The following is a 15,478-nucleotide window of genomic DNA, read 5'->3' as shown; positions in this document are numbered from 1 at the left end:
AGAAATGGAAGGGAGATAAGGAAGACCTTTGTCTTATGCCTCAGCGCTCATGAAGCAATGTGTTCTGGAAGTATTTAGTTAGGACAGGATTTCTCAACACTGCTTTTGACAGTTGACGCCAGATAATTCTTTGTTGACAGGGGCTATGCATTGTAGGATGTTTACAAGCATCTGTGGCCTCAAGTCACTGGATGTCCCTCCTGATAACCAAAAATGTCTCCAGTCATTGCCAGTTGTCCCCTGGAGGGCACAATGGCCCCTGGTTGAGAACCATTGAAACAGAGGCTAGATAGCAGCAAAACCAGACTCCATCCTCTCAAAGTCAACTCCATTCTACCCCAAATTGAGTTCTTACAACATTAGTTACAAGGAATTCAGATAATGGCTTTTGGTTTGGGATGGTACCTACCATGGAGGGTGAAAGGCCTAACAACACATGTGAAATTGTAGGGCTCAGTTTGGGCCACAGAGAGCAACTGGAGGCCCTCCTTGGGAGGCCTTCTGTGGTTGGTCTAATGGTTTGTTGCTCCCTGTGGTTCTGCAGGTCATGTTAGCAGCCTCCTACTGGTCTCTCCTGGCCCCGGCGGTTGAGATGGCCACGTCCTCTGGGGGCTTTGGTGCCTTTGCCTTCTTCCCCGTGGCTGTTGGCTTCATCCTCGGAGCTTCCTTCGTCTACTTGGCCGACCTCCTGATGCCTCCGCTGGTGAGTACTGGTCTCCTGGTGCTACGGGCACGAATGCCTCCATTAAATAGCCAGTGATACTGAAACAGAGATGGCAAGCCATGAAGGACTTTTATGTAAAGGAATTGAATTTGATATTGTTCCTAAAAGGAAATAAGCTCTTGGTAATGTGAGTAATCATCCCCTTGGTTACGTTTTGCTAAGTTCAATTCTTAAATGTCAGACTTCATTATAAATGCAGAGTGCAGCTGACAGTCCACCGTGTGGCTCCGTGTATGTGAATGGAGCTAGAGACTGGGAGAAGTAAGTGGCCGTGATCATGACTCTGACCCTTAGAGAGCTTATGATGTCACTAGGGAGATGACAACATACTCGATTATAGCGTAGGACCATTGAGACAGCACCACATCAACAAGGATGTATTAATAGGAGGGTGAGGCGGGGAGCCTGGGTAGCAGGGCTCTGGGTGGAACTCACTGCTGTTCACTGGCTGTGTGTCCCTTAGCTCCATCTCTCCTTCCTGTAACCTGAGGATAACTTGCTTTATGGCAGCAGAGTCAAAATGAAAACATCTGAAAAGGCACCGGCATAGGGCTGGTGGATTGTGCTTGGGGACTGTGCATGTGCAAAGAGCACAATAGGAACTGCAGCCTGATGTCTGGCTGGGATCCTTAAAGAGAGAGTCAGGGCCAGCCCGTGAGATTCTAACTGAAGGCCATTGACTAAAACTGGGTTGTCTGCATGCATTGCCATCAGTAGGGAAGAACCAACGTCAATCAGAGCCCAGTGGGGGCTCAGGCAGCCTGTCAGACGCTGTCCCTACGAGTCCTGGAGGTGGGCAGAAGCCCCCGGGAGACCTCTGTTTGCCCGTAAAGGGAACAGGCGCAGGAGAGACCCTGTGGGGAGCAGTGGGGTCGAAGGCCGTTTATGCTGTTGGATGAGGGTGATCGGGGATCGGGCCAGGCTCACTGGACGTGGCTAAACATGTACCCTGGGAGAGAGGGTACATGCTGGCATTCTCTTCCCTGCCTACCTGTCTTCTTTCTTGCCTTAAATTCCCAATGGGAGAAAGAGAAAAAAGAGTTCCTAGGAACTTGGCCCTGGGGCTCACAAGAAACTGATGACTCATGTCACAGAAGGACCGTTCTCTGGACCAGACGGCTGGATATGATGGTTGGATAGGAAGCCATGAGATGGTCTCAGAGGAAAAACCATATTATCATTTTTTTTTCTTTCATTTAAAGCTTGAATGGCCATGTCAGTTTCTACTTCCTGGATGCTAGGCTTCCCTTCTGTGACAATAGCTTTGAGTGGTCTTCTATATGGCCGGCCATATTGGGCTCGCAAACTGCCCCTGTTAATGTGTGAACTTGATATTGGGCGGTATCCTGCTTGCTCTGGCAGGAAGATCTTGTGGGTCAGTGGCGTTAGTTCCCATCCGCAGGCAATGGCTGGCTCAGTGGCTCTTCACAGCCCCTGTGAGGTTGTGCCTCCGCACCTGGGCCTCGCTGGGCTTCTAGGACAGTATTTTGCAGAGATCTCTTTGCAGTCACGGTGGGTCACCATTCTCTGGTCCTGGGGTATGTGCAGGGGGTCAGGTGTATTTGATTAGCTATCTGAGTGGAGGGGCTTTCTCTGGGCAGTGTAAATAGTCATTGGCCAATTTGTACTGTACAAGTTGTACAGCAGTGCCTTTTTTTTTTTTAATCTTTTGTTTTCTGTTTGTTTTAATGTATGCTTTTGACTATGGTGATGATCCCAGGGGAAAGTTTTAGATAGACTGTACAAAAAATTAGAAATGGTTTGGGAATGGTGAGTGAACACCTAAGGAGAGAATGAAAAGATCTAAAGGTGAAGTAACCATTAATGCCCAGCATCTTGCCAGTTGGCAGAAAGCTCAGACTGACCCTAAGTATGTATATCTGTTCTAGGACATGTGAGAAGAAACTAATTCTTGTTGTTGATATGGGAAGGGGAATTTGTCTTGGGGGATCTTATAAATAGAGACTTATTTCTGATTGCCACAGTCACTGACGACCAGTGTTGCTGTCTCGGGGGAGGGGTACAGCCTGTCCGCCACGGCTCTGAGACAGAATAACGGGCAGCAGCCAGATCTGTGGAAGATCCTTCGTGGAGTCTCAGTTTGTCGGTTTTGACCTAGAGTCCATGTAGTTGTCCAGCACAAATTAAGTGCCCACGGGAATATAGTCTTCTGGGGGCCAGAAAGTGGTTTCAGGATGCTCACTGCCCTGGGAGGTTATGAGGCAGTGGCTTTGGAAGCTCTGGGGAATTCTGTGGGCAAATTCAGCTTGAGATCTTTTCCATTTCTGGGTCATTCCAGCTTACGGTAAAGCCCCACTCTTTAGCAGATGGCCCACAAGCAGGAGGGAATTGTGGGAGCAGAAGGCTTTGGCTGGAGCCCTGAGGGAGGGCCCGTGGGATAACGGGGGGCCTGCCTGGAGAAAGCCCTAGGACCCTGGTGGGCAAACTGCAGCTCACAAGCCGTATGTGGCTCTTTGACCCTTGAGTGTGGCTCTTACACAAAATACCATGTGCAGGCGCTACCTCAATAAGAAATATACCTACCTATATACAGTGTGTCTGTAAAGTCATGGTGCACTTTTGACTGGTTACAGGAAAGCAACAAAAGACAATAGAAATGTGAAATCTGCACCAAATAAAAGGAAAACTCTCCCACTTTCATACCTATTCAGTGCAGTTCCATGTGGGCTCACGCACAGATTTTTTAGGGCTCCTTAGGTAGCTATCCCGTATAGCCTCTACAGACTCGTCATTGACTGATGGCCTACCAGAACAGGGTTTCTCCACCAAACTGCTGGTTTCCGTCAACTGCTTATCCCACCGAGTAATGTTATTCCTATGCGCTTCGTTATAAACGTGCCGATATTCACGTTGCACTTTGGTCACGGATTTGAATTTAGCGAGCCACAGAACACACTGAACTTTCCTCTGTACCGTCCACATTTCGACTGGCATGGCCGTGGGCTGCTCCGTTGTATACACGGTGTTACGTCATCATCTGCGCATGCACACATGCTGCCACATCATCCTACAGAAACTGGGAGGGTTTTCCTTTTATTTGGTGTAGATTTCACATTTCTATCGTCTTTTGTTGCTTTCCTGTGACTGGTCAAAAGTGCACCATGACTTTACAGACACACTGTTTAAGTTTAAAATATTTTGGCTCTCAAAAGAAATTTCCATCGTTGTACTATTGATATTCGGCTCTGCTGACTAATGAGTTTGCCAACCACTGCCCTAGGACCTCCTTTCTGTGTTCTGGACAGTGCATGGAGTTTGCCAGGTGAGAGGTGGTGGGTTGGTCTCTGTGCTACTTCCCCTGGAGAAAACAGCAGCGAGGAGGTCCAGGGGACAGAGGTGTAGCTGGAGGGATTCTGCAGCAACTCCCTGACTTGAGCTCTTGCCCTTGGCTTATTTGTCCCACTGCCTGCCTGTGCCAGAACTTCCCTCCCTTGGTATCTCTAAAGATCTGGGACCTGAAGAGCAGTAAGACTCTTGGGTTGGTGGGATGGAAATGGTTAATGAGGACTCTGTTCTCTGATTCCCCCACCCTTCATCCAGCCTTTCAGATATTCATTTGTCCTCTTTTTGGATCCAAAGCAAAATATGGCTCATGGAAGGGGTTTTACTCATTACAGCCTGTCTGGTCAAAGCCACCATGACTTTATTAACTTAAGATGCATCAAGCATCTCTGCAAACTGGGTATTGGTTTTATTTATTATCTGGCAATAGAGTAGAAAAGGCTCATGCAGTAGCAATTAATTGGAAATGAACTGCCAGGGATTTGTGGCGGCTTTGCCAAATGGCGGCTCTGTGAAAGGGGGAAAGGAGCAGGGGAGCAGGGAGGGTGTAACCTGCTTGCCCCGGAAGGGGCTGGCAAGAAGCTGGGGGGTGGGGGATGAGACTTGGCCAGCCCAAGCCCAGTGTCCCCCTCCTCGCTAGGATGGCCCCAAGGAGAAACAGAAAGGACATTGAATAGCTATTGACATTGACATTTTGACATTTGGATGAGAAATATGTCAAAGATATTGACATTTTTATGATCTTTGCGGTTTCGCTTCTCTATGAAGTTGAGGATGACGGCGGGCGGGAAGCTTCACCTTCAGTTTAAAGGAGGCATTTTTTTTCTGGTAGGCAGAAGGGGAGGGTGGGGAAGGAGGGCAGGGCATGTGTTCACAAGGCCCCTTGTCCTATTTTTAGTGATATTAGTATTACAGCAGTACAACACAAAACCTTATGAAATAAAAAATTTATATGAAAATGCCTTTCTGTTGTAGACTGTGTCTTCCTAAAATCCACATATGTTGAACCTAATCCCCAGTGTGATGGTACTGGGAGGCGGGACCTTCTGGAACTGCGCAGGCCACAGGGTGGACCCCTTGTGAATGGGACTGGTGCGCTTTAGAAGGGCCCCAGAATGCCCCCTTCTACTGTGTTGAGGACGCAGCAAGAAGGAAGGAAGCCCTCAGCAGGCACTAGATCTACTAGAATTTTGTTCTTGGATTTAGTCTGCAGAACTGGAAGAAATTTCTTTCTGTTCTTTGTAAGCCCCTGCCCCCCTAGACTGTGCTAATTTGTTACGACAGTCCTAATGGACTAAGACACTCTCCTCTTCCCATTCTGTCCCCAGATGCGCCAGTCGATGATTGCAGTCAGTTTAGTGCGTATTCTTCCAGATTTTTTCTCCTTCCTTTTTTTTCCTTTAAGAAAACAAACTATGTGTGTCTTTTAGATACTGAAATACCAACACTCTCCCCATTTACTCATGTTGTTCAAGTATGCTTTAAGTCAACTCAATAGCGATATGAACCCTGTCTTCTTTAGCTCTCTCTTCTTCTTACTTATGTGTGTGCACATTTTTACACAGTTGGAATCAGGCTGTGCCTTCTCCCGTGTGTTCTTTTTAAAAGTGAAATGGCTTTTAGGTGCAGTAATGTTAATACCTACACAGCACCCGGCCGTCTTCGGGCCATGCGGCAGACAGTTCCCTGTCACCGCGTAGCCTGCCCCGTGCTTGTCCATGTGTGTCTCCATGCATCTGGGAATGTAATTGCTTTGTGTTTTCCGAGAAACAAATGGTGACACACTGTCTGTGTTGTTGCCGCATGCTTCTTGCCGCTTGGTTTACATCTTAGCAGTCTGCTCGGCTGCGAGATGTGCCTGGTCACCCCCACCCGCACTCTCTCAGGATTTGACCTCTCCCGAGGCTGCCCCAGGTGTGCGGGGGGGAGGGGGCGGGCAGGGAGCGGGTGTCTGTGACTCTGAGACTGTCCCATCTGGGACAGCGTGGCTGGTCATCCTGCCCAGACAGGCTCTGGGGGACATGGGCAAGCAGTAGGGGCGCTACTGTTCTTGGCTCTCTCCTTAATTTTTCTGTGCCCTCCACTTGTTCACTTTCTCTTGGTTTTCTTCATGGCGGCAAAGGAGAGGCCTCAGCAGCAAAGTTAAACGAGCAGTGCGTGCCCACACCTTTCACGTGCACCCAGCTTCCCCTGCTGGCAGTGTGGGTGGGTTGCTGGAGTTGGTGTGAGGGTCCACACGTGACAAGGAGGGAGTGACGGATGTTGCAGGAGGTGATTACTTTCCGCCCTAGAGGGGTGTTTGCATGTTTTTCTCTCCTTCAGAGAGTCTCCCCATCTTTAACATTCTGATTTGCATTATGAAGGAATGCCTTACAGAGGAGAGAGAGGCTGAGAGATGGCAAGAACACCTTACAGAAAACAAAAGGGAGAAAGTGCAGAGTTCGTAGCATGAGCCTAAGGTCAGAGGAGCCTGACTACCTCTCCAGTGGGACTGGCCCTCTGCCTAATTTTAATGTTTTCTCCTTTCTTATGCTTTGTGAGGTCTGAGATAGACAGCGCCTCATACTGTTAGGTGCATCCTGGGGCCGATCGGTTGACGTTTTGGCTGGACTGGAGAGATTCGGCAGAGCAACGGCATTTTCTCCAGAGTGGGAACAGGACTGTGTCACCAGAAGAGGCTGGGCTGGGGCTGGGTCGGGCAGTCACATTGTCTGGGGACTAGGTTAGAGAGAGACGAGATTTTGCAGACCGAGCCTCTGCTTCACCGTCCATCCACCTGTGTTGATCTCCTGGGGTTGCCATAACAGAACACCACAGACGGGGAGGGCTAAACCAACAGAAATGTGTTTCCTCAGTTCTGGAGGCTGGAAGTCCATGATCACTGTGCTGGTAGGTTCCATTTCTTCTGAGGCTTCTCTCCTTGGCTTATAGATCCTGCCTTTTCCCTGTGTCCCCACGTGGCCTTTCCTTTGTGCGGGCCTGTCCCTGTGTGTGTCTGTGTGTCCAAATCTCTCCTAATAAGGACACCACTTAGATGGGATCAGGGCTGCCCTGACGAACAGCCTCATTTTGACTCAATTACCTCGTTGAAGGCTCTCTCTCTGATGCAGTCACATCTGAGCTACAGAGGGTTCTGGCTTTAACAGGTGAATTTGGGGGGCACAGTTCACTGTATAACAACACCCCCTCAGTTTCTTTTGATAGCTGTGGTACTAAGATTGCGAGGTGACAGTAGAGCGAGCTCCTCGTGTAGGTGTCGTTGGTGGCCATCAGCTTGGGCACCGGATGTTCTGAACATGAGCGGTTATTCTCCTGGCACCTGAGTGGGCAGGTGACTGGGTTTGTCCTACCAGCAAAGCACTCACGAATATATGATGTTGATTGATCCTTGGTTTCTTTTTTATTATTATTAAGAGGGAGGTGGGGAGGCAGAGAGACAGACTCTCATATGCACCCCGACCTGAATTTACCCAGTAAGTCCCCTATGAGGTGATGGTCTGCCCATCCAGGGCCATTGCTCTGTTGCTCAGCAACTGAATCATTTTTTTTTTTTTTTAGTGCCTGAGGTGAGTCCACGGTGCCTGGGGCCAACTCGCTCAAATGCACCATGGCTGTGGGAAGGGGAGAGAGATGGGGAGGGTTGGAGAATCAGATGGTGCTTCTCCTGTGTGCCCTGACCAGGAATTGAACCCAGGACTTCCACACACTGGGATGATACTCTCTACCACTGAGCCTACTGGCCAGAGCCAATCTTTGATTTCAAATGGAGCAAACCTGTGGGCTTGCCAGTGACGGCAGCAGCAGCTGCTGAGTCCCGGCTGGGAGCATTTGAAAAAGTTTGTCCTTAGACGGGGTTCACTGACAAAGGAGAGGAGTATGGAATCTTTTGTGAAACACACAGGTTATTTCATCATACCAGGGGACTCTTGGCACATTGATGTTGCAGGCCCTTCACAATGTGGTATTTGGAGTGAGTGGCATTCAGGGCTCCCAGGGCCCAAGCATCCATTTCAAAGGTGCAAGGGGAAGCTGCGGTCGAAGTTGTTTCTCTTGCCTCTTGATGCATGCTGCAGCCTCCTGTGCTTTCTGTGATGATGCTCAGGAGTCCTGTGGTCCTGTTGGCATGCAGAGGTGCTAAAAGGGTGCATAGGCAATCTGGTGTGATGTGGTATGCTTGCTGATCCTTGGAGAAGCAGCAGATTTAACCATTCCGTGAGTGCCTGCAGAGCACAGTTAGCTGCTGGGAATGCAGACCGTGACTGCCCTCTTTCTCACCGCCCATATGCTCTCTTTGTTTCCTGGGGCAGGTGCTGAATACTACTCTACCCATTTGTACGCCTGTGTTTGTGAGCTGTGCACACCATCTGGCCTGTTGAGGCTACAGGAAAAATACCCATGGCTTTGCAGCCAGTAACACGGAGCAGCTCGGGGCACCTGCTCTCTGGTTTCTGACCAGGGTTCAGAAATGCACCACTATAGTGATATGGCTCCCGGAGCATCCTCAGTGGGTCCTCATGAATGCACACTTATGTGCGCACACACACACACACACACACACACACACACACACACACACACTGCCGCTTCAGTATAGGCTGGCTTGCTGAAGGGGACTCCCATGCCTTGACTGGTTCTTGTTATTGTATTAAAGTGGCAGGGATTCTTATATGCAAATAGGTGTGGTTGGAACCTCTAGGACTTGGATTTCTTTATTCATTTGGACTGAATCCTCCTTGTCTCCTCTTGCCCTCTGCTGAGCCAGGAAATATGTTTCTGAGAAATATACAGAAGCCACTGTGGAGATTTATTGAACTGGTGAATGGTTGGCAAGGGTGATTCACAAGACAGATGACTAAAGAATTGGTTGTGCACTGACTCTTAACTCTTTCCTCTCAAGGGTGGTGGGACACATCTGTCTGGCTCACAGCAGTCACTGTAGCCGGGTGCCTGGTGCATCACTGCCCACTAGAGAAGGTGCTCGCTGGGCCCGGGTTGTCCATCTCTCGGATTGTGGTGGCCGGGGTGGTAGTGTTGATGGCAGGTCCCAAGGCTAGGGAATCAAAGTCCCAGGGAAGGTTAAGGTTCTGACATTAGAGAAGAAAAGAGAAGTGAAGTTTGGTAAGAGAGATAGATGTGGTCTGGCCAGTTCTTAGGAGGGAGTTGGATTAAATCACTGGAAAGACTGAAACATTATTCTCTCCCATATAGAGCCCTGGGGACAAATGACAGAAAGCATATCAGGAACAGTAGTAGATGGCACCTCCCTCTGAAGATGCTCTGTGCTACCCTGTGTCTGCGGTTCCTTTCCCTGTTCAGTCTCTATGGCTGCTGGAGGGGAAGGGTTTTTTTTTTTTTTTTTAATTTTATTTATTTATTTTAGAGAGAGGGGCAGAAACATTGATCTGTTCCTATATGTGCCCTGACCAGGGTTCGGACCCGCAACCTTGATATATCGGGATGATGCTCTAACCAACCGAGCTATCCAGCCAAGGCAGAAGGGGGTTTCATCCTAGTATGTCAGAAGCATACCATGTGTCCAGAATCACAGCTGGTCCCATTCGGAGCATCCTTTTTCCAAAGACATGGGCAAGCAATGGGGGGACCTGCCTTATCTCTACCTGAGCGAGGTGGAGATATGCTGGATGTAACGCACGAACCAGCAGATAGTTACGAACGCGATGGCAGTGGTGAGCAGCTCAGGACACTTCCTCCAGTGCTGGCCAGCTCTCCTCGTGCCCTGCGGGCTGCAGTCTGTGTGTTCCTTCCCCAGAAAGCCGCCCTGACTGCCCCGTGTCTCGGTTTCCCTTTGCACTTACCCCATCCTGGCCTTTCTCTTCCCTGTGCTGTCATTTCCTGTGGACCCCATCACTGTGGCCTGCAGGCAAGGGCGTGGGAAGAGACTGCTCTGCTCCAGTCCCCAATGTCCTAATGCATAGTGGGTGTTTAGGAGGGGTTTGGTGCATGCATGCATGAATGAATGAATGAATGATTGACAGGAGGTGCTGGGAAATCAAGTGGGAACCTGTTTATGAAAACTCGTTGTGACTTCTAAGCTGAAAATGCTTTACACATGGTGAGCTGTTTTCTAGAAACAGATCCATACCCTTTGCAATTGACCACGTCTTTGGCACTATAGACATGGGGCACAGATGACAAACACGCAGGCAGAAAATAGAAAAACAATCTGAAATTTAAATCTGTTATATGACTTTCCATGCTTTATTTATTTCCTTAATTACATTTGTCTAAGGAACTAAAGACTTCTACCTCCATAGCAGGAGCCTTTTCTGAGCCGTGCAATCAGGAAGTGGGTTAGCAGGAGGTGGGGCGGGGCGGGAAGGAGCATGGAAGTTGCCTTTGGTGCTTTAGAACAATGTTGACACCTTAACCTCCCTCTGGAGGTTCTGATCCATGTGTCCAAGGTGAGGCCTGAGTATCACAACAGAGCATCTGCACACAGGCTGGTGTTCAGCAAGGTTGGTGACTGCCCACTGAAGGCTACTTAAACTTGCTTTTGTTCAGGTCCTGTTTTTAGGGTGATTTACTGCAGTTCAGGGACCCTCTTCTGTGCCTTGGAAGCCAAAGTCTCACTATTGCAAAAGGCTCAGAAAAGGAGAGAAGGACTTGCTGCAGGTGAGGAAGGGACAGTGTCAAGATGAGAAGGGGAAAGGCTCTGGTTCTATGGGTCACAGATTTCAGAACACACCCGGGTCACGTGGGAGATTTAAAGGATGCAGATGCCTGTGCCCCACTTCAGACTCAGTGACACACAAGCTCTTGGGTGAGGCCCAGGAACTTGCATTTTAAACTAGGTGTCTGGGGGCTTCTTGTGCTCCCCAAGGTGACAGGGTCCCAGAACAGCCCTGAGAGCTGCAGAGCGGTGCTGGCGGCCCCTGTCCCTGAAGGACCCGGTCTTAGGGTGTCTGCAGTGTGGTTGAGTGTGTGTTGTCTGTTCCTTTGTCAGGGGCTCCAGGCTCTTGCTGGCATGTTTTCACTGGTGTGTCCAGCTGCCTTTCTCCTCCCCTTGCTCTCTTGACAGCTTCTTTTTTTTTTAATTTTTAAAAATTTTTTTACTTATTTATTCATTTTTTAGAGAGGAGAGGGAGAGACAGAGAAAGAGAGGGGGGGAGGAGCTGGAAGCATCAACTCCCATATGTGCCTTGACCAGGGTTTCAAACCGGCGACCTCAGCATTTCCAGGTCGACGCTTTATCCACTGCGCCACCATAGGTCAGGCCTTGACAGCTTCTTAACAGCAATAGTCTTCCTTTTCTGGCACTGGTCCTGACTGCTCGCCACTCCCCATTTTGCTGGAAGCTGTTTGCATCTCAGGTTTCTTGGTGGTAGAGCCAGAGGCTGTTGGGAGTCCCAGGAGACTGGCTCACTGAGGATACCCACAGTTCCCGTTTGGAGTCCTTGGCAGAAGTGTTTTAGGGCTAGAGCTGTAGGTAACAAGCCTGGGGCAGTGCATGCTAATGCTGGGTTTATTTGCTGAGAGATAGTTTGGCATCAGGCATCACTGTTGGGGGTGGAGGTGGATTGTTTATATTATATAATATTATAGGCTGATACTATATATTATAATGATATTCCATAATGGCACTCTAATAATACGTCATTATATATATTGTGTCTTAATCCTTTCTAATACCCCCATGCTCCTCATCCACATCTACACTTGGAGGTTGGGATGCAGCTTCTGTAGAGGCAGTGTGTTGTGAGGTGACGCAGTTACATGCTCTCTCCGAGCCTCATTGTCCTTATCTGTGAGATAGCCGCAGTCTTGCCTGGGAGGGTGGCCATGAGGGTGAACTAAGATGACACAGTGAGAAGTGGACAGAGCACTTCACACCCAGTCTGGCCAGCATCCAGTGGGGGTTTCATAAAATTCACTCTCCTAAAATTGGGAACTGTGCAAGCTGCTGGGGATAACTTTATGATCATGTTTCTTATTTTCACAAGTTGTAGATTTAGGCTTAATAAAAACATTTGTGTGCATGCGTGTGTGTCTGTGTGTTTGGTATGCTATGACCTTCAAAGGAGGAGGGTCTTATCGTGATGCCTGCGGGCCTTGCTTCTGTGCTGTAGAAGGTAAGATGTTTGGATAGCCCATGAGCAGAAGGTCCCCCGTATCTGCCTCTCCCATTAGGACCATTGTCTGTCTTTGCCACTTCTCCTGTGGTGTCTTTCTCTCAGAGGGATTTTTCAAAGTTAAGAATGACCACCTGGCCACTCAGGGACCAAATGGTTTGACCAGGAGAGGTAGAGAACTTCAGTTATCTGGTATCCTAGCTTTAAATAGATTTACTTCACTCACATAGCAGGTTGCTAGAGGCTGTCCACCTGATGTGACACCTGGGTCGTTGCCATGGACCGAATTGTGTCCCACCTCCATTTATATGTTGGAGCCCTAAACCCTAATGTGATAGTATTTGGAGGTGAGGCCTTGGGGAAATAATTAGGCTTAGATGAGGTCATTAGGGCCCTCAGGATAGGATTAGTGCCCTTTTAAGAAGAGATAACCAGATCTCTCTCTCTCTCTCTCTGCTATGTAAGGACACAGAGAGAAGGCAGCCATCTGTAAGCCAGGAAGAGACTCTGTTGTGTGTGTTTCTTCACACCAGCAAGCAGTTCTCCAACACCAGTTGCATGTCCTACAATGCAGCTCACAATATGGAGACAGCATCCCATCCCAAAGGTTATGGGCTTAGTCCTACAGGACTGCTTTCCCCTCCTTCAGATGCCAATCTCAAGTCCAGACTCTCACTGTGCTTCTGTCTTACTAGCTGTAAATCACACCACCCTGTCCTTGGGGTTGATTAACTTACTGTAGCGGCTCACAGAACTCAGGAAAGCAGTTCATTAACTAGATTACTAATTTATTATGAAAGGATATAACTCAGGGACAGCCGGGTGGAAGAGACGCACAGACAGGACATGGGGAAGGGACGCAGAGCTGCTCTGTACCCTCTCTCCGTCCCCCACACCCCCAGTCCCCATGCACTCACCAGCCCAGAAGCTCCCCACCTGGTCCTTTCAGGAGTCATGGAAGCTTCATTACAGAGACACCACTGATTAAATCACTGGCCATTGGTGACTGGTTCAACCTCTGAGGTGAGGGTGGGGCTGAAAGTTCCAGCCCTCTGATTATATCATTTGTTTCCTGGCAACCAGCCCCCATCCTTAGGTGTTTTCCAAAGGTCACTTTCTTTTTATTATATATTTATTTATTTATTTATTTTTGTATTTTTCTGAAGTGAGAAGCGGGGAGGCAGAGAGACAGACTCCCACATGCACCCGACTGCGATCCATCCGTCAAGCCCACCGGAGGGCGATGCTCTGCCCATCTAGGGTGTTGCTCTGTTGTAACCGAAGCTATTTTCACGCCTGAGGCGGAGGCCATGGAGCCATCCTTAGTGCTTGGGCCAACTTTGCTCCAATGGAGCCTTGGCTGTGGAAGGGGAAGAGAAAGATAGAAAGAAAGGAGAGGGGAAGGGTGGAGAAGCAGATGGGTACTTCTCCTGTGTGCCCTAGCCAGGAATTGAACCTAGGACTTCCACATGCTGGGCCAACGCACTACCACTGATCCAAGTGGTCAGAGAGCAAAGGTCACTTTCTTAACATAAGCTCAGGTGTGGTGGAAAGGAGTTAGGAGTATTAAGACACCCTTGGCCCTGGCCTGTGGCTCAGTGGATTGAGCATCAGCCTGGTGTATGAACGTTCTGAGTTCGATTCCCAGTCAGGGCACACAGGAGAAGTGACCATCTGCTTCTCCCTCTCTCCCTCTCCCACTTCTTTCCTTCTTTTCCTCCCATAGCCAGTGGCTCGATTGGTCTAGTTGTGGCCCTGGGCGCTGAGGGTAGCTTGGTTCGAGTATATCAGCCTCAGGCACTAAAAATAGCTCAGTACTTGAGCATTGGCCCAGATGGGTTTCTGGGTGGATCCTGGTTAGGGCTCATGTGGGAGTCTGCTTCACTCTCTTCCTTCCTCTCAAATAAAACAAAATAAAACAAAACAAAACAAAAAATCATCCTGATAGCTCTCATCACGTAGGAGATTTCAAGAGTTTTAAGAGCTCTTTGCCAGGCATTTAGCCTCCAGAAATTGCAAGAAGTAAGTACATTTCTGTTGTTTATGCCCCCCACTGTGTGGTGCATTGTTATGGCAGCTGGAGCTAAGACAGTGGTGAAATCTATAGTTACTGTCCAAAATCATGGGTGACTTATTCCTTCTTTGCCCCTTGCATTGGTCTACAGCCACCTCCACCCCGGCTCATCGGGCCTGTCGTTGCTTGTCCAGAGCTCAGCCCTAGAGCATCTCTGTGGAGTGTCCTCTTGCCTCTTTTCTAATGTTGGGTCAGATTGTGTCCTCTGCCTTCTTAGGTTCAGAAGCCAGAACCTAGTCTGCCTTCCCCAAAACAGGAGTCAGTTTCCTCCCTTTCTTGCCCACGACCCTCCAGCTTCTTTGGAAGGGTTCTCCTTTTCCGTCAGTTCCTACCCAGGGCTCTGCCACACAGGGTCGTCAGACCTGTCCAAGGCATTAGAAAACTGTCCCCCCCCCACCACCACCAATTTCTAGTATAATGATTCTGGGCCCATGTAGTTGGGGCAGTCTTTGCAGACATTTTGCATAAAGGTTATGGTGCATCACGAGTTTGAAAGAATTGAGACATGGTAGAACACTGTAATAACTGGGACATATTTACTTAGGTATCTGGACTTAGGAGCCCCAACACTTGTCCCACCTTTGGTTTGTGTGATCAAGGTTTTAATCCCTAGAACCTGTGGTTATTACTTTGTACGGAAACGGTCTTTGCAGATGTGATGAAGTTTAGGATCTTGAGGTGAGATCAAGCTTTTATACCTGGGTCAATCCTAAATGTGATCACAGGTGTCTCTTTGAAACAGGCAGAGGGAGATGGGACCCCCAGAAGAGAAGGCATTGTGACTATGGAGGCAGAGGTTAGGGTGACGAAGCATGGGATCGCGGAATGCCAGGGGCCACTAGATGGTGGGAGAAGCTAGAATGGAATGTTTCTAAGAGCCTCCAGAGGGAGCGTGGTCCTGCTGAAGCCTGGACTTCAGACCAGCGGTACTGATTTTGCATAGCTGGCCTCCAAACTGGGAGAATGAATTTTTTAGACCATGAAGTTTGCGATGATTTGTTTAGCAGCCACAGGAAACTAACACAATTTGCACCTTCATTCCTCCTGCCGCTCAGGGGAGCTGCCGTTGCTTGTGCCCTTGAAGGGATTTGGCAGCGGGAGTCCTTCCTCTGACTCTGACCCACTCACTGCTTTTGGTTGATGTCTGTCGCAGATCTAAAAGCTCAGTATAGATCAGTGACTTTTGCGTACGTGCCTTTATTCTGTTCTTGGATTCGGTGATTAGATGAGATTCTATCGCTATGAGGAGTCCCCCAAAGCAGTCACCTTTGTCAGAATCCCATGGCG

At 49.0% G+C, this 15,478-nt stretch overlaps 1 protein-coding gene across 3 annotated transcripts in view; it reads left to right on the top strand.

Annotated features, from left to right (window-relative positions):
• SLC39A11 (solute carrier family 39 member 11) overlaps positions 1-15,478 on the top strand; it is a 293,358-nt gene that overhangs the window by 40,170 nt on the left and 237,710 nt on the right. For all 3 annotated transcript variants that reach the window (XM_066386759.1, XM_066386758.1, XM_066386760.1), the window contains exon 4: positions 545-703. In XM_066386759.1, coding sequence (XP_066242856.1) covers positions 545-703 — 159 coding nt within the window. The remainder of the gene's footprint in view (positions 1-544; positions 704-15,478) is intronic.

Source organism: Saccopteryx leptura, chromosome 5, assembly GCF_036850995.1.
Source record: "Saccopteryx leptura isolate mSacLep1 chromosome 5, mSacLep1_pri_phased_curated, whole genome shotgun sequence".
Lineage (NCBI taxonomy): Eukaryota > Metazoa > Chordata > Mammalia > Chiroptera > Emballonuridae > Saccopteryx > Saccopteryx leptura.
This window is presented reverse-complemented; position numbering and strand designations above follow the sequence as displayed.